Genomic DNA, 23,261 nt, shown 5'->3' on the forward strand with positions numbered 1-23,261 from the left:
CTATTTCATTGTGAAGTAGATGTTAACAGAACAAATTATTTTAACAGAAACTTCTCCTTGTATGAGTGCACCATTCATCATCTGAGTTTTCATGAAGACAAAAATCCCCAGTACTTAATAAATTAAAACCTAAATGAATAAATCCAGTTCAATATAATTAAACATTGATTGAGCTTATAATATATTACTACATATTAGATTTAGTTGAATATCTGCGCCATAAGAAATCACATCACATAATTGAGATGTGACTTCATCTATAAGCAAATCAGCAAAAGATAAGAGTTAGTCTAGACATTTTTTCAAGAAACACATAAAACAAGGGGGAAAAGGCATCAACAGATTCCTGTATTTATTGACCCAGAAACAATACTATGGATACCTATTTCTCCATAATTGTGCATATAATATCTCTACAATGATGTATTTAGTACTGAAAACTACATGCTGACATCTATAAGAAGTAGAAGCATTTAGAAAAGTAATTGTGACTTTATCTAAAGGCTAATTATTTCACTCAGGGCTTGTCTTAATCAGACATATAGTCACTTGAAGGTACAGTTGAGATCTTTGGCTCACATGTCTGTGGTTAAGGCAAAACCTTGGTAAAGATGCTAATGCCTTTTAGACAAGATGCTGTTTGATGGGAGAAGTTCACACTGGCTGGTCATGAAAGGCCCTTTTCCTCCATTTGCTTGGCCTCTGGGTCTCTTTCCTCCAGATCATCTCTCCCTTCCCACTCTTCACAAACTGAAGCCAGGCTGCTCTATCAGGTCCAGACCTGGCTGCGCCCCCTGTCCCCAGTGCTCAGAACCCTTCCCTGGTAGCCCACCCCGACCTGTGTGAACCAAACTCTCTTTAGCGAGGGCCCAGGGCAGGCTTCTCACAGGTTAGAAAGAATGGCCAGCAGGCCTGGCATTCATCCTCAGTTTTTTTGGATTTCTTGGCCTAGAAAGTTTAAAGTTAAAAAATCAAGTGTGATTTACGGATGGTCTCATCACCATCACTCCTCACCTTTATTTCATGGAAGAAAGGACCTTTCAACACCAAAAGAGTAGAAAGAGTAGATCTCAAAATAGAAGCCTGTCCTTCAGGGTCCCCCGGAGTAATTAAAAGCATCTACACCTACAGCAACACACTGGATGATGCACCTGCATCGTAATGCAGGTGTTTGAAATAGCCACATGCTGTTTTGATGACTTTGGTGCTGGTGGTGGCAGGTTTTCCTGGGGAGCCCTGTATGCCTAGAGGCACTTGACTGCTTGGTCAGTATAGCTTTTCAATGCCTGCTAACTCCTTGTGATGCTGCCTGCCTGATCATCTGTAAAAGGGAGGGCAGGAAGTCCACTCTCCAGGACAGCCTAGGGGAACAAGAACACACTCTGCCTGAGCAGCTGTCACTGTCTCCATGTGACCTGAAGACAGAACTGCTGGGACCACCGCTAGGGTGAGAAATGACTCCCTCTTGATACCCTCAAAATTAGTGATATTTCTCCACCATCCCTTCTCTCATTCTCTGTTACTAGCCCAACCTGGCCTAGAGGACTGAGAACTAGACCCACCAAACCTCCTCTTTGGCTAAGGACCCACCCCCACCTCCTCCAGCTTCCTCCAGCTAGGTGGTCTCAGCTGGAAGGTAGGCAGCAATAAAGAGAGCTTGCCTGCTAGCCAGGATCTGTGTTTAGACTCTGTCTAAAGTTTCCTAGGGGAACAGATATTTTGCTCCATCCCTGGAACTAGATAAGGAGACCTTAGTCAGAATAATATTCATAGGATCGAAGCTGGATATAGAAGTTAAGAGAGGAGGGAGCAGCTGGATGGGAATAAACAGAGAGGAATGGGAATGAGATCCCCATTTGGCAGAAGAACAAGGATGGCAGGAGATTTTGAATTAGAGAGCTGCCAGGGGAGAAGATTGTGCTCAGAGAGTAATCTCTTTAAATTTAAGACTCCAATTTTATTTATTGCTGCCTAAGGAAATACACCAAAACTTAGGAATTTAAAACAACACTTATCAGATCTCATGACTTTGCGGGTCATGAATTAAGGCAAGCCTCAGCTGGGTGATTTCTTCTGCCTCACATGATGGCAGTTATTTGATGAGGTTCAGCTGGTGGCTGGGTTGCTGGATGGGGCCAGGATAGTGTCAATCACATGCCTGGTGTTTCGCAGGATTGGCCAGAAGACTGGGCTCAGCTGGCTCCTTTTCCCTCTCCATGTAGTCCCTCTCCATGAGGAGTCACCAATAAGGTACCCTTTCTACAGCATGTTAGGTCTTACAAGCTAGTATATTCCAAGAGACAGGGGTGAAGCTGTCATTGTAATACATAGTGTTATGTGTTCCCTTTTCATGGCCACTTTATGAGACTTCACTAAAGGCACATCTTATCTTACAAATTTCTATTAAGACATCAGATGTCAGAGTTCCCATCGTGGCTCAGCAGAAATGAATATGACTAGCATCTATGAGGATGCAGGTTCGATCCCTGGCCTTGCTCAATGGGTTAAAGATCCGGTGTTGCCATGAGCTGTGGTGTAGGTTGCAGATGTGGCTCAGATCTGGAGTTTCTCTGGCTGTGGTATAGGCCAGTGGCTACAGCTCTGATTCATCCCCTACCCTGGGAACCTCCATATGCCACGGGTGCACAATATTCTGTAGCGTTGATCTGGAGGGGCATTTCTTACATTGGAAGAAGGGAGTACATTAATGTTAGTAGGAATTTTTGTTCTTGATTTTGTACTGACATTTAATTGATTTACAATGTTGTGTTAGGTTCATGTGTATAGCAAAGTGAGTCAGTTTATATATATGTATGTACATGTGTATTCTTTCTTTCAGATTAATTTTTATTATAGGTTATTACAAGATACCATGCTATACAGTAGGTCCTTGTTGATTATATATTTTATATTTAGTAACTCTTGATTTATCTCTTCCTCCTTCTCCTTTGATAATCATAAGTTCATCTTCTATGTCTGTGAGTCTATTTCTGTTATGTAAGTTAATTTGCCTCATTTTTTAAGAATCCACATATTATTAATCTCCTATGATATTTGCCTTTCTCTGACTTATTTCACTTACTATGATAATCTCTTGGTCCATCCATGTTTCTGTAAATGGCATTATTTCATTCTTTTTTTTGGCTGAGTAGTATTCCATTATAGATATTTATACCATATCTTCTTTATCAGTTTCTCTGTTGATGGACATTTATGTTGCCTCCATGTCTTGGTTATTGTAAGTAATGCTGCAGTGAATATTGGGGTGCATACATCTTTTTGAATTAGAGTTTTCTTCAGATATATGCCCAGGAGAGGGATAACTGGATCAAATGATACTTAGTATAAATTTATAAAGTAAATGAATTCAGAGGCATGAGTATTTGTCATCAGAGAACAGAAAAAAAAGACAAGGATACTATAGAATATTAACTTCCTTGCAAACCCACAAGTGAGGAGAGCCAAGAGTAAATGGGTATCTGAAGTCTCAGTAGAGCCGGAACTGAGCAAGCACTGTCCTTTGTTGCTCTGACAATGGGACACCTTTCCATTATAATATTATTATCATGTGGAATAGTATACAGTAAATCAGTGCAGAGCAAAAGTATCAAAGAGGGGGTTGGGGAGGTTCAGAGGATCAGACCATAAAGGAAAGAATTTTATTTATGTTTTGAAAAGTTGATGTTTTTAGGATATTTTGAGTTCTGCAGACCTGTCATGTAGGATTCTCTCAGTAATAAACTATGATAAATTTATACACCTTTGGTTTTATGTTTCATCACCTCTCCTGCCTGATGCCCTCACTGCATAGAAAGACAACTCCGGAAAGCAGAGTGGGCAGGTCCATATGAGCTATGTACAAATGTCCATTTGCAGGCTTTTTGTTCCATTGGTGGGATAGTGCTGGGAGGTAGAGAAAAGATGGGCCAGCATAATCCTGCCAGGTCTTTAATGTGTTCCCCATAAGTTCATATTAGGTTGGTCTTTTGACAACATCCACTATTTAGTCTCCAAATCACTCAGGCCTTTAGCTTATAAAATGGGTTGCTATAAGAAACAGTCCTGGAGTTCTCATCGTGGCTCAGTGGTTAACGAACTCGACCAGTATCCATGAGAACGTGGGTTCAATCTGTGGCCTTACTCAGTGGGTTAAGGATCTGGTGTTGCCGTGAGCTGTGGTGTAGGTCGAAGATGCAGCTCAGATCCCAAGTTGCTGTGGCTGTGGCATAGGGTGACAGCTGCAGCTCCAATTCAACCCCTAGCCTGGAAATGTCCATATGCCATGGCTGCAGCACCCCCCCCCCAAAAAAAGAGATGTGAACAAGGCATTATTTCAAGTTGAAAGAGCAGATATAAGATAGGAGAGAAAGGAAATAGAACAGGATTAGGGGCAAAGAGATCAAACATCTCACTTAAGGTCAAGCTAGTAATTAGTGAAAGAACAGAAATGCAAACCTATATCACCAGATCACAGTACTCAGACAAAAGGAGAATTGGACACAGACACACATATAGACACAAACACACAGAGAATGCCATGTGAAGTTGAAAGCAGAGATGGAGATGATGGAGCGGAAATCAAAGAACAGCAAATGTCCTATTGGCAGTACTCAGAAGTTCTGAATGTTCCTGAGTCCACTAAATTTGAAAATAATGACATTGTTACTTCCCCCTTCATTTTCCTGAAAATTCCCTTCCCAAAACTTTAGGTAGGGTCAGTCACAGTAGACATCTGTGCAATGGTTTGAGGAAGAGAGACATATGGCCCAGGGTGGGGTGTCAGAGCTCAAGCAGGATGATAAGGAATTTTGAGTAGGAGGAGTGATACTGGATACAGTATCAGAGCCAAGGCAGGATCATCCATGATGTAGCAGAGTGGGAGGAGTGGCTTGGCATGGGTATTGGAGCCCAGGTGAAATGAGGAGGGCATCTGTGTAGGAGGGCTGCCTACATGAGGTGGCAGAGGCCAATAGGACATTTGCTGTTCTTTGATTTCCGCTCCATCATCTCCATCTCTGCTTTCAACTTCACATGGCATTCTCTGTGTGTTTGTGTCTATATGTGTGTCTGTGTCCAATTCTCCTTTTGTTTATAAGAATAGCAGTCATGCACAAAAAATAAACTTATGGTTACCAAAAGGGATAGCAGGGTTTTGCGGAGAAATAAATCAGGAGTTTGGGATTATCATACCTACACTACTATATATAAAATAGGTAAACAACAAGGACCAACTGTATAGCACAGGGAACTATACTCAATATGTTGTAATTACCTATAAAGGAAAAGAATTTGAAAAAGTATATAAATATATATGTGTGTTATGTGTATATAACTGAATCACTTTGCTGTACACTTGAAGCTAACGGCATTGCATAATAACTATGCTTTGAACTACTTTGAATAGCAGTCGTGTTATATTAGGGACCCACACTACTTTTGTATTGCTCCATCTTAACTAATTTTGTCTGTAATGACCCCATCTCAGAGTCACATTCTGAGTGAGGTACTAGGGGGTTAGCTGTGCAGTGGTTCAGGGCAGCCAGGGGCACGCTTTCCTCTCCTCTTCTATGTTGCCCTCTGTGAGGGAAATGCCAAAGTAAAGCACTCCAGAGGCCTGCTAGTTCTTAATCACATCTCCTCTCCACCTCCCAGCACTTGCAGAAGAACGGGCAGGAGGGTCTGATAGAAAAACTGTGCTATGCACAGGGCCACCTCCCTTTGGTTGAGCAGGGATGTGATGACTCTGTTTTCTTTTAGGATAAGTCCTCTCTGCTTCCTCTCACCCTCTTACACAATTAGATTCCTGCCAAGTTCACTCTTTAGTTTCTCAGATATGCCCAGCTGAAACCACACTGGCTGGACTTCATCTGTGAGTCATCATTACATTGAAAAAAAAAAACTTCTTTTTAAATGCATATGCTTTTTTTCCTGATGCTTATGTCATTTTAATACAAATATTCTCCAGAGCTGAGAGGCTATCCGTCAATATTAAAATGGATGGAGAGCAGGTTAGGTGATCCTTTAATATGAAGAGCAACATTGGTGGCATTGTCCATTTGATTTCTTGCCTTTATTATTATATGAGTCATCATAGAATAAACACATAGATAATTTTATATGCCTAAGTCCTCTTCTGACTTAGTTTTAGATAATTTTCTATATCTGTATGTGAGGTAAAAGACCAGTTTCACTGATAAAAATGTTTTTAGTAAAACCAAAGTTTGTATTTCATAAAGCAAATGCATCCTAAAACCCCTGCTCTCATTTTTCTATCGACAATTGTAATATTTCTTTAAAATACAGGAACTAATATTTTACATTATTTCATGAAAACATACCTCTTAATTTTGAAAGAAAATCTTATGATAGTTTATTTAAAAAACAAAAAACAAAAAACTAAAAACCATCACAGGACCAAAGATAAAGACAGCAGACTAAGTCACAAAGCTTTTAGAAATTCCTCCCTGGCATTCTGACCTCCATCTGGCAGTGACATCATAATGTCCTCGCTGGTTATAGGACCTGCTGGGCAACAGAAAGGAAACTCTGAGACACAGTAGATCACTGGATAAATCACGTCATTTTCACAATGAATTTTATATTGTTTATTGTTTTATATGGGGTGTTTTCCCCAGAGATTAGTGGTATGGATCCCACTTATGAAGGTGAGAAAGCATTTAAAACTTTCACTGAAATAGCAGATAAGGGGTCCCCTTATCCCAGCAAACTGATCCATGGCAATTTTCTGTAGGGTTATATAAAGTTTATTGGTGGAAATATGGCATAACATATTTTAATCTCTGCCTCAAATCCTTTGTGAAAAAAAAAATGTTAGGAAAAGAAAGTAGTCCAAAAAATCAACATATTTTTGATCTGTGGTCATCTTTTTTTTTTTTCAGGGCCTTATATAACACCTGTAGGTGAAGAGCCAAAGACTGAACAACCACATACAAAAGAAGAAGAAATTAAGGAGAATATCCCTGCTAATGACAAAACTGATGATTATTATAAAAATACAAAACAATGTAAGATTTTAAAGTTAATAGCAATATATATACAGAAGCTAATTATACTAGTTTGATTTAACTCTTTCTAAAACTCCTATAATAATTTTATTTCCTACTTGAAATTTAATTTACCTTGTAGATGTCTCAGTGTATAAAATGAAATTCTTATTTCCTACAACTTTTTTCATGAGATGTTATGAAGTTTAAGATTCTTTTTGTATTTATCTATAATTAATACAGGGCTTATCATAGAAGTATGGTTATTCACATTAGTAACAATTGACCTAATTTTACGGTGAGTTAATTGAAATTTATTTAGAGGTGTGTTTCAGTTTCCTCTAGGGCTTCTTGAAACAAACTTTCACAGATTTGAGGGCTCAAAGCAAAGTATTTCTTCTGTCACAGTTCTCATAGAAGCCAGAAACCCAAAATCAAAGTTTTGGCCACTCCCTGCTGTGGCCAAAGCCTCTAGGGTACTTAACTTCCCTGCTCTTCTAGCTTCCAGTATCCCCAGACATCCTTGGCTTGTAACAGCAGAACCCCAGTCTCTGTCTTCACAAGTTCTTCCTGTGTCTCCATATCCAAATTTCCCTCTTCTTAATGAGGACACCATTTTGGATAAGGAGCCCACCGACTCCATTGTGACTTCATTCTAACTAATTAAATATTTATGACCCTATTTCCAAATTGGGCCACATTTTAAGGTACTGAGGGTTAGGACTTCACATATGTTTTTTGAGGTGAAGAAAATTCAACCCATAACAAGACGATTTTGATATGTTTGGAAGGTCCACTAAACTTCAGTTTATTCACCATCTCTCTTAAGGGCTTTCTTTACATAAAGTCTACCATTCTAAAATGTGAAAAAGTCCTAAGAAACTCTTGTTAAAATTCAAAAATAATTAAATCTAATTATTGTGGAATCTTTAATAACATTAATCAAAGAAAAATAGAAATACAACAAAGATATATATCAACATGTATGTACACACACACACACACACCCACACACACACACATACACACCCAATGCAGGTACTTTGAAAACTATAATACATAAGTTGTATTTTTTTTTCATGAATCACTACCCTCTTTTGTAGGTTAAAAAAAATCCCTGATGCTCTGAGAGGTCAATTGCCAGGTTTCATAGCTACAAGGAAGCAGTGCCAGAAGTGGTGTCTTATCTATCCACCACAGGTTGCCTCTACTGTATGCAAAATGATGCACTCATTTCCTTTTCAGGATGTACCTCTATTTTTAATTAACCAGAGGGTAAATAAGTCATGAATCTGATTATTATTTTGATTAAAGAAAAAAACTTTCTTAAACACACACACATACAAAAAACATAAATGGTGCTACACTAAAGAATCGCATTATGACTTGCTTTACTGATTTAAAAACTCCTAAGCTCTTTTCACAACTACCTCATTATTTTTATGGAAGTAGAGTACCATAAAATGATGTCCCATAATTTATCTACTACCTTATTAAAAATTAGATTATGTGCAATTTTTCCCCTTGTGCATTCTTCTCATACACACTTGGGTATATGTTCCTTTGGATAGATACCTGGTATTGGGATTTCTGAATCAAGGATAAATCTTTTAAAAAATTTATAAATACCACCAAATTACCCTCTAAATTGTGTCTACCAATTTACCTCCCCAAAGAATGCTTCACAATATCACATACAATGAATATTATTTATCATATTTTGTGAATAAGTGAGAATTTTTCATTACTGTTTAATTTGCACTCCGATTACCTGTGAGGCTGAGAATTTTTTCTGAGTTTACTGGGCATTTTAATGTGTACTGTGAGTTACTTGTTCATATCCTTGGCCCATTTTTCCATTATGTTGTATTTTCATTTATTTGTAGGGGCTCTTTTTACACTTAAATCTTTTCTCTAGGGTAAAAGTAACAAATATTTTCTCCCAGGCTGTTGCTTATCTTTAAACCTGTTTGATTATCAAATTCATAGAAATTTCAGAGAAAATTTACAATTTTATAACATAAATTCTTAATTAATTATAATTTCTTCATTTTTATCTTGTTTAGAAAGGCCCTATCCAATCTAAGACATTAAATTATTTTCCAATTATTTAAATAATTTCATAGTTTTTAACTCTTGGGTCTAAACACAGTATATAGTGTAAAATAGGCATAAATAGTGTAAATAGGCATAAAATGTTATATTTTTCAATGAAGATTGCCAATTGTCTAGAACTAATTCCTCACTGTTATGAAGTTCACATTTAATATAATCTAAATTCCACTTGAAATTAGTTCAATTGCTACCTTTGTATTGTTTCTTTGATCTGTCTTTCCTTGCAAAAATACCACAGTATTTTAATTTTATACTTTCATAACTCATAAAATGAATATTGGGTTGTGATTCCTTTTATTTCTCCATATTTCCAGCTCAGAAATTCTTCAAAATTATGATACATTGATGGCACTGTGTGTGTGTGTGTATGCATGTGTGTGTGTGTGTGTGTGTGTGTCCCCAACTCTCCCTTTTTTATAAGAATAGCAGTCATGCATAGAAAACAAACTTCCGATTACAAGGGCAAATGAATGCTTCTTAGTTGGCTAAAATTTGACAATGCTTATAAAATAGGGATAATATTACATATCTAAAAATCTATTTCAGTACCAATTATGCACTTACATATTTTTTTTAATTCCTTTGATAATTTCTCTTCAGAAAGAGTCATTTAGCATAAGGATACTAGTTTGGCTTTTTCCCCGTGAATTTTATTTTTGACCCTTGCCCCATTCATTATCTTGTAGATGAAGAATATCTCAAATGCTTTATTATTCTTTTCTTGGAATTAGTCAATGCATATGTTTTAAGGGAAAAAATCAGGCAAGGAATGATGTAAAGGAATAAGAAATAGCTAGCTGCTGAAAAGTTTTGATCTTATGTTTTCAGATGTGTTCACAACACAAAATCCAAATGGCACTCAGTCTGAAATAACTGTGAGAGCAACAACTGACCTGAATTTTTCTCTGAGAAACTGTAAGTACCGAAAGGTACCATTGAAAATATGAAAAACCCTTAAAGCGAGATTTCAAAACAGCGCCAGAGAGTATTGTATAGGAAAATGGTCTTGGTGGAGCTAATGTCATCAGGGAGTCTTAGTTCCTAAAATGAGCTTCTACTATGCCATTGCACTGATAAATTCATAATGCAAGGAGGTTCTTACATTTCTTAATCCCTCCCCCCTCCTTTTTTTTTTTTTTTTTTTTTTTTTTTTTTTTGCTTTGCAGGGAACAAAAAATAAAATAACTAAATTTAGGACTCGAGAAAATTGTTTTTTCTTAAACTCATATTTTTACTTCTTTCTGCTTTAAATTTTCAACTTCAAATGTTCTTATTTCCTTTTTGCATTTTCCCACCATGTGTAACTACTGATAGAAAAAAAAACTGTTGCCAGCATGTGACTTTGGAGGGTATTACAAATCTCTAAACTATGTATACCACATCTTTCACCTGAAGTATCAACAGCTCATATTTTTGAAACACAAAAATAAAACAGAATACAAAGAAAAGAGGACGAAAGTAAATAGGCAAAAAAGAATGTGTCTGGCTATGACAATATTCAATACAGGGAAAAGCTAGACTCAGTAATTCCTAGTTATTAATAAAGCAACTTCATAATAATGAACTATTTTGAGCAGTTCCAAACCTTGGGACATAAATGAGATAGGGATACTTAAAGGGAATACAATAATTGGACAAATCACTCATGGGAATTTTGCTGTACACAGCAGACAACATCTTGAGTTGTTTGGGACAAGACACACAGAGGCAATTCTTAAACCAACCAGGTATCTGAAATTCCCTTAGGAGATGGATTATTGAGGACCACAGGACCCACGGAAGAAATTCCAAAACTGTACCTTCTCTTCCCACAATTCAGGTCCCCAAGGGATTGTCAAAGTTGAGTTGGAATAGGAAATTTTGCCATTTTCTAACAGAAGGAGAAAGATTGACATAGTAAACATCTTAGAGGAGCAAGCTCCCCAAGGAGATGGAAATCTTCAGGATAATTTTGACTAACAATCCTTTTAGTCCCTAAAACTACCAGGGCAAGGCAGTAGTTAGGCAATCCAGATATTTTTCTCCAAAGTCTGAGGGTTTCATAACAGAGTTTAAGGATTACTTACCAGTTGTTCCAGTCTTGCCTGAATCAGTGTCAACTCTGGTAACATATTCTTTTTTCCATTCTTGTCAATAAGATCCCTATAAAAGTGCTGATTGTAGGCTCCCTAGAAATATTCCTATAGTGGGATTGCTTCTACTTCATATGGGACTTTATTGACTCCTATATTAAGCAAATTAACTGAAATAGTCAACCTCATGGGCTGGCAGGGATCAGGGGGTGGGGAGGAATGGTCCTCCAATCAAAGTTGTTCCCAGGTACACTCCAGACAGACACAATGTAGACCGAGATATGTACTAAATCAGGCCTGAAAATCCTTGATTTGTAGCCCCAAATCTTCATGGCCAAAGCTCTATTTTGAGTAGTTAACATGCATATATATTTCCAGTTTACAAGGACATTGATGTTAACTCCCTCTTTCATGTCATTACACTGAGCAACGAAGTTGTCCTGAGCCAGTGTCACTTCAAGGCCTAAGCAGGGAACCATGTGAAGCCAATGTTCCTCACCCCATAGATCTTCCTAACCACCAGAGGAGGACTGTGGGCCCATACTCTCAGTTTTTCCTCCTGCTTGCAAATTATAGGCACATTAATCCCACCTCAGGCAACCCATTATCACACAAATTTTATTTTTCAATGCCTTCTTCTTTCCCCTCTTTGAAGGTATCTCAGGAAAATGTCAACATCTTTCTCTTCACTTTTTTTATTCTGTTTTTTAAGCTGGGAAAAAAATGTATAATTACAAATGTTGAGTCAACATTTTTATCTGCTGATAATCCATTATCCCTTTTTCTAGATAAACTCATCAATGAAACAACTACATTGCCACCTCCTGAAAGAACTGAAAATGAAGAAGAAAGTAAAGAATCTATTGAAAAAAATATTCACAGTATTAAAGCTACAACACTGTAGTCAGACCTGGAGCATATCATTATATGACTGAAAACTTTAACTTTCATTACTCTGAGTATTTCATAAAGTAATAGCATGCTTAAAGACTTTGTACTACTATAATTTAAAGTCGCTCTAAAATCTTTTACATGGTGAAAAACCAAAAACCAATTTTCAGATTTACTTGAAAAGGAACAGGAAGTGAGGTCTTTTTAAAATACAGTTTTAGGAGTTCCCACTGTGGCAGAGTGGGATTAGCAGCGTCTCTGCAGTGCCAGGATGCAGGTTTGCTCCCCAGCCTGACACTGTGGGTTAAATGATCTGGTGTTGCTGCAGCGTAGTTAGCAACTGTGGCTTGAATCTGATCCCTGACTGGGGAATTCCATGTGCTGTGGGGCAACCAAAAAAAAAAGATTCATTTTAGTAAAATGTGTTGCATTTATATTTATATAAAGTATTTTATATAAAATATATACACATGCATATACTTTATATAATATACTTAATATATTTTAATATAATTTTAAAATAATGTAACAATCACATGCTTGAGAAATAAACTTGTCTCTGCTCAGAGTTAATCATTAGTGTTTCCTACTATTACTAGGCAGGGAAAGTTCAGAGTGAGGGTTTGCAAAATCAAAATCATCATTTGAGTTTTCTGACAAGAATATATATTTTTTCACTTCCAAAGAGTTTTACTTTTTATTAAGATTTTTATTTTTTCTATTATAGTTGATTTACAATGTTCTGTCAATTTCTGCTGTACAGGAAAGTGACCCAGTCATACATATATATCTATATATGTACATTCATTTTCTCACATTATTCTCCATCATGTTCCATCTCAAGTGACTAGACAGAGTTCCCTGTGCTATATAGCAGGATCTCATTGCTTACCTACTCCAAATCCAATAGTTTTCATCTACTAACCCCAAACTTACAGTCCATCCCACTCCCTCCCAATCCACCTTGACCACCACAAGTTTGTTCTCCAAGTCCATGAGTTCATATCTTTTCTGTAGATAGGTTCATTTGTGCTGTACATTGAATATTGATTTTTTATAAATTACTTATTAACATATAATAACCCAGGATGGTTCTCCCTTTTTTTTTTTTTTTTTTTTTTTTTTTTTTTTTAGGGCTGCACCTCAGCGTACAGAGTTCCCAGGCTAGAAGTTACATCAGAGCTGCAGCTGCTTCCAGCCTATATCACAACCACAGCAATGTGGGATCCAAGTCGCGTCTGTGAAATACACCACAGCTCAAGGCAATGCCAGATCCTTTACCTAGTGAGGGAGGCCAGGGATCAAATCTGCATCCTCATGGGTACTGGTTGCACTCATTACCACTGAGCCACAAGGGGAACTCCCTGATCTCCTTCATCTTAAATGATAAGTGGTCTAAATGAAGACAGTGGCCCTGTCCTTACATGAACCCTATATTCTCCAGTTCATGCACTCCAAGTATGTTTCTAATGTGATTACTCTGAGTTAGTTTGCATCATTATCACTACTAAGAAAAGAAAACTTTTGATACATTTAAAAATAGAGATATGATCATAGTGGTATTCCCCTTCTTAAATATCTTCAGTAATTTACTAGTAGGTTTGGGGTCATGTTCTAAATTTTTAAGGAGGTTTTCAAGTGTGAAATGAACTGATCATTAAAGAACTTTCCAGTCTCTTCTCTGGTCACATTCCCCACCCACATTCTTCACTCCAGACTTCCTAAAGCTCTCAGAGCTTACCGAATGTGCTCATGACAACCTGAGTTTACTCACAATGGAATGGCCTCTCTCTCACCTAGTTTGCCTGGCAAACAATTTCTGGTTCTTTGAGCCTATACTGGAACCTCAGCTCCCTCTGGAAGTGTTTCCGGCCCCTGCATGTTGAATTAGATCCCTCTGTGCATAACACCTGTGCATTGCTATTAAAGCCCTCATTACCCTGCAACACAAATAACAGTGATTCTTGTCAGCTTCCAATGTTGAAAGTGTGTTCCTTGAGCTAATAAAGCCTGTGTCTTGTTCATTTCTGTAGCTTTAATGCCAACCACAGGGTTTGGCACATGATACAAGCTCAAGGTATAACTGCTAAGTGAATAAACCAACAAACAAGTGAATGACTGTTCTATCAAAATTTTACTAATGCCAAATGACCTTATTTTGTTATCCTGTTTTATTTTGTTTTTTAAACAGAAACAACCCAGGGTCCAAATGAGCCTGCATTTTGGACAATGTTAGCTAAAGGTAAACTCATAATAGTTAGGTAGCTTGGAAAATGTTTCAGTTTTCTAAAGTCTTCTGTAAGAAACCCAAGATCAAAGTAAATACTTCTAATACTAAGAATTACTAAGTCAATATTTTTCTGCCATCCTCATAGGTAATAACAATTACAAAACACATTTTCTGATTCTCCCCACAAAAGATTTATCCTCCTACAAATGTTGCAATCTAGTCATTTAATTTATGATTAAAATTTTTAAATAAGGCTCTTGCTCAATATAATCCCTCTTTGTATTTGGGATAATATGCACATAAGCACATGGAGATGCCTGAATTAATGCAAAGTATATAGCAAAATGTATGCATGCATAAAAGTATATAGCACAAATGTACAAGCATGCATGTATAAATGTAACATGCCTATCATCTATAGATGCATACATGTATAAATGTAATTCATGTATCACACATATATGCATGTGTTATTTTTATAAATGTGAAATATATACCATATTAAATAGATCCTCAGTTACAGATTCTATATTTGTGAATTTACCTACATTTAAAATTTATTTAGAAACCTCCAAATCAATTCTTGCAGAATTTTCCTCATCATTTGCAGATATGTGCAAAGTAGCAAAAAAAAAAAAAAAAAAAAAAAAAAAAAATTGCCTGATGCTCTTGTTCCTAACTGAGGTAAAACAAAGGCCTTCTTTTTTTGAGCTCTCATACTGTAAATTGTCTTTCTTGTGGTCTATTCAGTGCTAGGTGTTTTGCATTTTTGTGCTTTCCATTGGCGATTTTGCTCTTTTAAGTGGCTCCCAAGTATATAGTATTACAGTGCTGTTTAGTGTTGCTAAACTCAAGAAGATGTGATGTGTCTTAGGAAGAAAAATGTATTATATAAGCTTCATATAGCTGTAAGTTATAATGCCGTTTACCATGAGCCTGATGTTAATCAGCAATATATAAAAAATGAAGTGTCTGTAAACAGAAACACACATTATATATTGATTGGTTGATAAAAATGCTGTGACCAGAGGCTCACAGGAAACTAACACTGTATTTCCATTAGGGACAATGGTGGTTCAGTATTCACAACTTCAATGCTCACATAATGTAGAGCATAACTACCCTAAACAGTGAGAATAAACTCTGTACAGTATACACATACATACATACACACAATTTTAGTAAATGAATTTTATTTACCATAACACCAATTTATTGTTTTAACAGCTATAAATGCAACCACTGAGGACAACGAACGAGATCAATTTTTTCACCCAATTCCAAGTAAGAACAAAATACTTCAATTAAATGCATACATAAATACTTGTATACATTTAAGTGTCTGCATGGTGATACTGTTTTCGCCAGTAAGGTGTAGTATAGGTAAGAGGGTAGCATGGTGGCTGACATCATACCAGAGAAGACATTTACTGTTTTAGGAAAGTTGCAGTTCCTGAACAGTGTTCTTCAATGACCATATTGCAGATGGCTGTTTTCATTTTCCTGTTTTGTAACTTCTATTCCTGAAACAGTAAGCTAAATGGAGGAGTAAGCAAGTGAACAAGACATATGATGCAGTTTTTTTTTAATTGATAGACTTTAATTTTAGAGCACTAAAAAAATATTTTTAGGCTTATAGAAAAATTGAATAGAAAGTACAGAGTTGTCATATATTCCCTCTGCTCAACATCCTGTTATTAACATCTTCCATTGGTGTGGTGTGTTTTTTTTAATAATTATAATATTGATACACTATTAACTAAACTTCGTAGTTTACATTAGTGTCCTCTCTTTGTGTCATACAATTCTATGTATTTTGAAAAATGCATAATATCTTGTGTCCACCATTACAATCATACAGTGTAGCCTCACTGCCGTAAAAATCCCGTGATTTGACTTAGCCATCTCTTCCTTCCCCAATTCTTGGTAATTACTGATCTTTTCACTGTCTTTAGAGTTTTGCCTTTTTCAGAATGTCAGAGTTGGAAACATACAGTATGTAGCCTTTTCTTATGGGTTTCTTTTGCTTAGTACTATGCATTTAAGAATCCTACATGTCTTTTTGTGGCTTGATAGATAATTTCTTTTCATTACTGAATAATATTCCATTGCATGGATGGACCAGTTTATTTATCCACTCACCTACTGAAGGGCATCTTGGTTTTTTCCACATTTTGGCAATTATAAATAAAGCTGCTACAAACATTCATTTGTAGGTTTTTGTGTAGACATAAGTTTTCAACTAATTTAGGTAAATACAAGGATCGTGATTGCTGGATCATATGGTAAGACCATATTTAGATTTGTAAGAAACTACAAACTGTCTTCCAAAGTGGTGTTTTGCTTTCCCACCAGCAACGAATGAGAGAATTCCAGCTGCTGAATATAGTTTTCATTAATGGATTAATTTTATTTATATAACTTGATGGAAAATTCCACAAGGCAATATATTAATTTCTTCCAAACCTCTTTCCCACAAAAAAATACATTGAAAAAGAAATAGTATCTGGCAATACATCTAAGGCCTGTCACCTCAACTCTTTACTGAATTATTTGACAGGTACATCCACTTGCCTTTCAGTGCTTCAAGAAAATGGAGTCAGTCTTCTTTGTTTAGAAAAATGTTATATAGGAATGACAAATGATTTAGAAATATTTTGTCTTGGAGTTCCCGTCATGGCTCAATGGTTAACGAATCCGACTAGGAACCATGAGGTTGCGAGTTCGATCCCTGGCCTTGCTCAGTGGGTTAACGATCTGGCGTTGCCGTGAGCTGTGGTGTAGGGTGCAGACGTGGCTTGGATCCCGCATTGCTGTGGCTCTGGCGTAGGCTGGCAGCTACAGCTCCGATTAGACCCCTAGCCTGGGAACCTCCATATGCCGCAGGAGCGACCCTAAAAATGGCAAAAAGACAAAAAAAAATTGTCTTTTCAAGTAATTACATTGAGAATTATCTTCTATTATGTATTGAGCACATCCTACACTTTACATGCATTATTACATCAGCCCACACAGCAACTCCTTCATGGAGTTCAACCGACTTTCATAGTTGGTGTTATCTCCATTACACCAATTAGGAAACCAAGGGGGAAAAAAAAAAAAAAAAAAAACACTGCCCAAACTTGTAATTAGCTTTTCTATAATTTCGACCATCACCTTGATGAAATGTACTACAAGCACACCTCTTTACAAACACCCTTTTAAGGAGTAGCAAAGCAATTCAGGAGCACAGCCCATTTTAACATAATTTGATTATTCCCAAAGTAATCTGCCTCAAAGTCAACATATCAGTCATTGACAACTGCACACGTTTTATCCACTTACTCTAGCCTTGCACTTTGAAAATTACAATTTTTTAAATATCAGAGGGTATAGACATGGGAGCTTGTCATTGCCTATTACCAAAACATCATTACATAGAGAATAATGAAAATGCTTGGAACTTTTGGGTGAGAGGAGGTTGGGGGAAAGGGGAGAAATATCAACATGGTCATTTAAAGTCACTATTTAAATGTCTGTTAAGTCAGACATATATTCAGCAAGATATAAAATTTGGCAGTAAAGATATATTTTCATTATTTTAGTAAAAAGACTTTTGGCATATCTGTATCCTGGAATGATTTTTATTACATAATTTAATTTAGAAAGTTAATTAAGTTCCGTATCTTTAACATCAAGATGCTGCTAGATTTGATCACAGTAATAAAATGGCAAATTCAGTTCTTATGCCATGGAGAAAGCATCATCATCCTTTTAGCTTAAAAGAAAAACTAATGCATGTCCCAATGGTAGAATTGCATCTTTCTTTCCTGAAGGACTAACCCCTTGTATGTAATTTCACCACATTTTTAATAGTAATCTCTTCAGAGTCTTGAAATGGTTTTTATTTTGCTGGGGGGTTGGGTCTGATACATATGCATTTTTTTTTCATTTTTTTTTTTATTTTCCCACTGTACAGCAAGGGGGTCAGGTTATCCTTACATGTATACATTGCAATTACAGTTTTTCCCCCACTCTTTTTTTCTGTTGCAACATGAGTATCTAGACATAGTTCTCAATGCTACTCAGCAGGATCTCATTGTAAATCTATTCTAGGTTGTGTCTGATAAGCCCAAGCTCCCGATCCCTCCCACTCCCTCCCCCTCCCATCAGGCAACCACAAGTCTCTTCTCCAAGTCCATGATTTTCTTTTCTGAGGAGATGTTCATTTGTGCTGGATATTAGATTCCAGTTATAAGTGATATCATATGGTATTTGCCTTTGTCTTTCTGGCTCATTTCACTCAGGATGAGATTCTCTAGCTCCATCCATGTTGCTGCAAATGGCATTATGTCATCCTTTTTTATGGCTGAGTAGTATTCCATTGTGTATATATACCACTTCTTCCGAATCCAATCCTCTGTCGATGGACATTTGGATTGTTTCCATGTCCTGGCTATTGTGAATAGTGCTGCTATGAACGTGCGGGTGCATGTGTCTCTTTTAAGTAGAGTTTTGTCCGGATAGATGCCCAAGAGTGGGATTGCAGGGTCATATGGAAGTTCTATGTATAGATTTCTAAGGTATCTCCAAACTGTTCTCCATAGTGGCTGTACCAGTTGACATTCCCACCAAAAGTGCAGGAGGGTTCCCTTTTCTCCACAGCCCCTCCAGCACTTGTTATTTGTGGATTTATTAATGATGGCCATTCTGACTGGTGTGAGGTGGTATCTAATGGTTGTTTTGATTTGCATTTCTCTTATAATCAGCGATGTTGAGCATTTTTTCATGTGTTTGTTGGCCATCTGTATATCTTCTTTGGAGAAATGATACATATGCATTTTAACATTTGGTAACCTGGGTTTGATACCAGATTTTGACACTACGAGACAAGGGCAAACCCATAAACTGTGGTCCTGGAAAATGGAGTGAATGAAGTGAAGGATAGCTCCTCCAAGATTATTGTGAAGGTGAAAGGTAAAAAATTTGAGTACTTAGCCATAGGGTGTGGCCTCAAGCCTTCTTTGCATTGCGTGGGGGTAGAGGTGTGAGAGCAGTGAAGAAGGCTTCCAGATGATGAAGGCTTCTCTTCAGTTGCTTTGTTATTTTTATTCTTCTGTGAAAACAAGCAGAACAGTGTCACTCTTTTCCATTGCATTTTCTTTCTTTCCTCTCAGATTCTGATTTAAACCCTGCAAATGAAGACAACCTGGCAAAACTACAGGAAGCCAAATTAAAATTAATGCTGGGCATCTCGTTGATGACCCTATTCCTTTTTGTCATCATTTTGGCAGTCTCTAGTGCCATGCTGTACAAAATGAAGACAATGAAGTAAGTCTACAGACATCCAGAGTCTTTATAACATGCGTGGCAGGAAACTCTTTAGTTGATTGCTAGGAAACATAACTCCCAAATTTATAAGATATTCAGTTTGGCTCCATTTTCCTTATAGGGGTTGTCTCTCAAGAAATATCCCACCTGAGCTTTTTCCCAATATTTTAAATTGTCATCTAGAGATAGAAAAAACCCTAGTCAATTGGAAAGGGTATAGAGAACCTAGAAATGCATTCTTTTTAAATAGCCTTAAAACAAAAGTGTTATGAATTCTGTTTGAAATAGCACATCTGTATAGGGCCTGATGTTTTTCATTGATTTATACAGCATTATAATAATTAACCAATATATTGGACAGAATTCACATAACATTTTAAGATGCTTTTCTAAGTTAGGTTGAACTGCAGATGTACACAATTAAAAACAAGTCTTGATGTATGTTTTCTTTTTCAGATATGAAAAATCATGTGAGAGTGGTGAATACTCTGTCAACCCAGAGCTGGCAACTCTGTCTTACTTTCATCCATCAGAAGGTGTATCAGACACATCTTTTTCTAAGAGTGCTGAAAGCAGCACATTTTGGGGCACCACTTCTTCAGAATTAAAGGACTCAGACACTAAGTCAAAGTCTAGGACAACAGATGTGATTTCCACAGTCTCAGATGAGACAGGCGTGAATGACGAGTCAGACTTAATTCAGAGTGAGGAACCGAGCGAGGAACAGGAGGAACTGAGCGAGGAACAGAGCGAGGAACCCACTGATGAATAGACAATTTTTTTGTCATAAAAAAAATGGTTTGGAAACTCTGCTGCGACCGTCACATTTTCTGGTGTCTTAAAGGGCCAACGTATTCAATAAAATTCTCTCATCTACAAAAATTACTTAACGGAAAAAATACCATGAAATAAGGTGTGGAAAACTTCATCAAGTAAAAATGATCCTGGAAAGTGACTGATGGAAAGTATTCACTCTAGGCTGGCTGATTTTTAAATGAGAACATTTAGACATTTACCTTACTTGGGGGCATTTTGAGGGCTTTCAAGGTAATCAACACTAACTACACCCCTCCCCACCACCAAAGCAAAAAGAACACACCTGTTCATGTTTTACTGGCAAAACAGCTGTGCTGTATCAAGAGACAAAACTAGTACTAGAGACTCCTAGCATTCTTAAATTGTTTCAAAGTCATCTACAGGGCTGCTCTCACAGGACAGTAAGAATTAGAAAAAAATTATTTCCATCTCTAAGGTATCCACAATCATTTGAAATATCATGATGTTCCAGAAGAAGAGAAAGGAAGAAGGGATCCCATCATGTAATTTCCTAGAGGGGGATTCACAGACCCTTCCTTCTCTCTTCCTCCAAGCACCCAGCTCAGTATGCATTATTAGAAGAAAAGCAAAGATCTCAAACACTAATTCAATTTATTAGTGACTTATGAAGCCATCTATCCTAGGAGTATTTCTGTTTACAAAGACCAATAGAATAGGAATACTATTTCCCTTTTAGGAATCAGTTTCAACTGGAAGGATTTTAGGGACATGTATTGGGTCCTATGTGGCCATGTATGTATGACAGGGATAGGAAGAACTTAGGACAGGTTTTATCATCCTTTTAAATTCTCACCTACTTTATTCTGGGCACTCCGATACATTATAGAACACTGAACCCTATGAAAGCCAAGTTTCCTTTACAGATCAAGAAATGAGAACTCATGTTAAGTTAGATACCTTGCCTAAGATTGCCTGCCCAAGAGAGGCAAAGTTCAGATGTGCTTTGACACTGAAGTTCTCTCCATGATCCATGACGGTAAATAGTCAAACTTACAACAAAAGTCAAAGGGTGTTGTTTAGGAGCAAGGTAGGCATCTTAAGGCAGGAGATTCCTTAATCCAAAGGCTCTATCAGCTCTTGTGGAATTGTTTTGCCTATTGTGTAGCTTAGGTCTTCATGGGCCCTTTTTCCCTTGGAGCGCAGACACACACATTACACTCACTACATTACACTCACCTGTCACAGGCCTACCATCCAATCAAAGTCATTCCCTCACATCCCATTTTCTCCGCTGACGCCAGCTTCAGCCTCCCTATTGGTTGGGAAAGCTACGAAGCTCCACCTTCCAGTAGCAAGGACTATATAAGGCGTTACCCTGCCGGGGAAAGTGGTAGCAGGGCTACTGTTTATCTCTGCCTGGTATTGTCAGTAGTGCTCACAGTTTTGGAGCCAGAGGAGGTGGTCTTGAGCAGTTAGCCCATGCTACCCTCTGCAGGTTACTTTTGCCATTTTCCGTGCCCTTTTGACAGCCCCGAGGGTCCGTGCCAGCGTTTGTACTGCCAGTTCAAGCACCAGGAAATGCGGTGGGAAATGAGTGAGTCAAGTGATTGCAGCAGCTTGGAAATGCTCCGGGTGCAGAGGAGCCACGTCGAATCCATGGGTGAGAAAGGGCTTGTGGGAAGAATGTCAGGTGGGTTTGGGGAGGGGTTAGCTATCAATTACTCCCGCCTTTATCCTCCACCTACCCTTGGAAAGGACCACAAATTTTCTTGATTGGAAATAGGTGTAAGGGTTATTTTTGAGTCACACAACTTGTCTCCAGTCCTCAAGTACTGTGGTGTGAGAAAGTTAATGTAGCATTACTTGACGAAAACGGCCAAAAGAGATGATGTCAATTATATTTTAAAATTTTGGTTTCTTATCCTCAGTTGGCATAACTTGCAGATACCACTGTAGATATCATTGTAAATTGCAGTCAAGTTTTCCGGGAGGAGCAAGCAGAGTATTAAATAGTCCTTACTGATGTCCACTTTCTTCTACCCTCTCTCCCAGTCTAGAAGTCAGGAGAGGGTCTTAGAGCCCAGGCTGGTGTGTATGTGTGTTGGGAGGGGGAATGTCTTCATACTTGTTCCCTGCTGACCCTGCATGTCATCACTAAACTTGGATTTCCTAAACAGGTTGTCTGGACCTCTGATCTGTTTCCTCTGAAAGGAAGTAATAAAACCATTTCCTTTTTAACTTGTCTCTCTCCCATTCCAAAACACCCTCGCATTTCCTTTCTCTGAAGCCTATAATCTTCCTCTTCTCCAGTCCTCAGAGAGGACTGTTTACCCCCACCTTAGCTACTTCAGGACAGTTCCTATAGAGTGGATGTTCTTGGCAAGAGAAAAACAAGCATTGGCCTTCAAGGAGAAACCAAGTTGTTAGAGACCCCAAGAATAAATCTTCCCAGCATTGCATACCTAGGATCAGGAAACTTAAATTGCTTGTTTATCTCTCCTACATAAAGTATGTTCGAGATATACCAAGCAATGATGGTGGCTATGGAAATTTTGAGAGTGTTTTTCATGTGGTCACACAGTTCCTGAAACTGGGGTTGAGGGCATCTTAGTGACATTCAGGAAGATAGTTGGCGTGGGCTGGTCATTTGAAAAGAACCTGCCCCGGCTACCGAAGGCTCAGCTTGCCGCCCCACTCTACACCCGCGGCCCGGCTTTACAGACCACACCAGCTGCTCCGATGGGTGGGTGGGGCGGGGCCAAGGTCACGTGGTCAAGACGGTAGTGGGCGGGGCGAGGAGCACTCAGTGGGCAGGCGTGTGAAGGCTGGTGGTTGCCAGCTGCTGGGAACGTTGGATCCTAG

General features: G+C 37.8%; 2 protein-coding genes across 6 annotated transcripts in view; both read left to right on the forward strand.

The window, feature by feature from the left end:
* Nucleotides 1-1,184: 1,184 nt before the first annotated feature.
* On the forward strand, nucleotides 1,185-20,587 carry EQTN (equatorin). Of its 2 annotated transcripts, none has more exons than XM_085003577.1 (8): nucleotides 1,185-1,447; nucleotides 6,900-7,025; nucleotides 9,948-10,034; nucleotides 11,980-12,042; nucleotides 14,274-14,324; nucleotides 15,540-15,596; nucleotides 19,469-19,622; nucleotides 20,079-20,587. In XM_085003577.1, the coding sequence occupies exons 5-8, from the start codon at nucleotides 14,312-14,314 to the stop codon at nucleotides 20,392-20,394; spliced, it is 540 nt and encodes a 179-aa protein (XP_084859703.1). In that variant the 5' UTR covers nucleotides 1,185-1,447; nucleotides 6,900-7,025; nucleotides 9,948-10,034; nucleotides 11,980-12,042; nucleotides 14,274-14,311; the 3' UTR covers nucleotides 20,395-20,587. The 2 variants fall into 2 exon arrangements, with proteins under 2 accessions (XP_084859703.1, XP_084859696.1); XM_085003570.1 differs by lacking the exon at nucleotides 1,185-1,447 and adding an exon at nucleotides 6,486-6,665 and having other exon boundaries at nucleotides 20,079-20,504.
* Nucleotides 20,588-21,788: 1,201 nt separating this feature from the next.
* Nucleotides 21,789-23,261, forward strand: part of REXO6 (RNA exonuclease 6 (putative)) — a 43,357-nt gene continuing 41,884 nt past the window's right edge. For all 4 annotated transcript variants that reach the window (XR_014820540.1, XM_005660054.4, XM_005660055.4 and 1 more), the window contains exon 1: nucleotides 21,789-22,059. Coding sequence is in view for 3 of the 4 variants with exons in the window: in XM_005660054.4 (XP_005660111.3) it covers nucleotides 21,879-22,059 (181 nt within the window). In the remaining variant the exon portion in view is untranslated. The remainder of the gene's footprint in view (nucleotides 22,060-23,261) is intronic.

Source organism: Sus scrofa, chromosome 1, assembly GCF_054392235.1.
Source record: "Sus scrofa isolate SSC_HxYL_T2T_F1_AM1 chromosome 1, Sscrofa_HxYL_maternal_Yorkshire_Landrace_v2.0, whole genome shotgun sequence".
In the NCBI taxonomy this organism is placed as follows: domain Eukaryota; kingdom Metazoa; phylum Chordata; class Mammalia; order Artiodactyla; family Suidae; genus Sus; species Sus scrofa.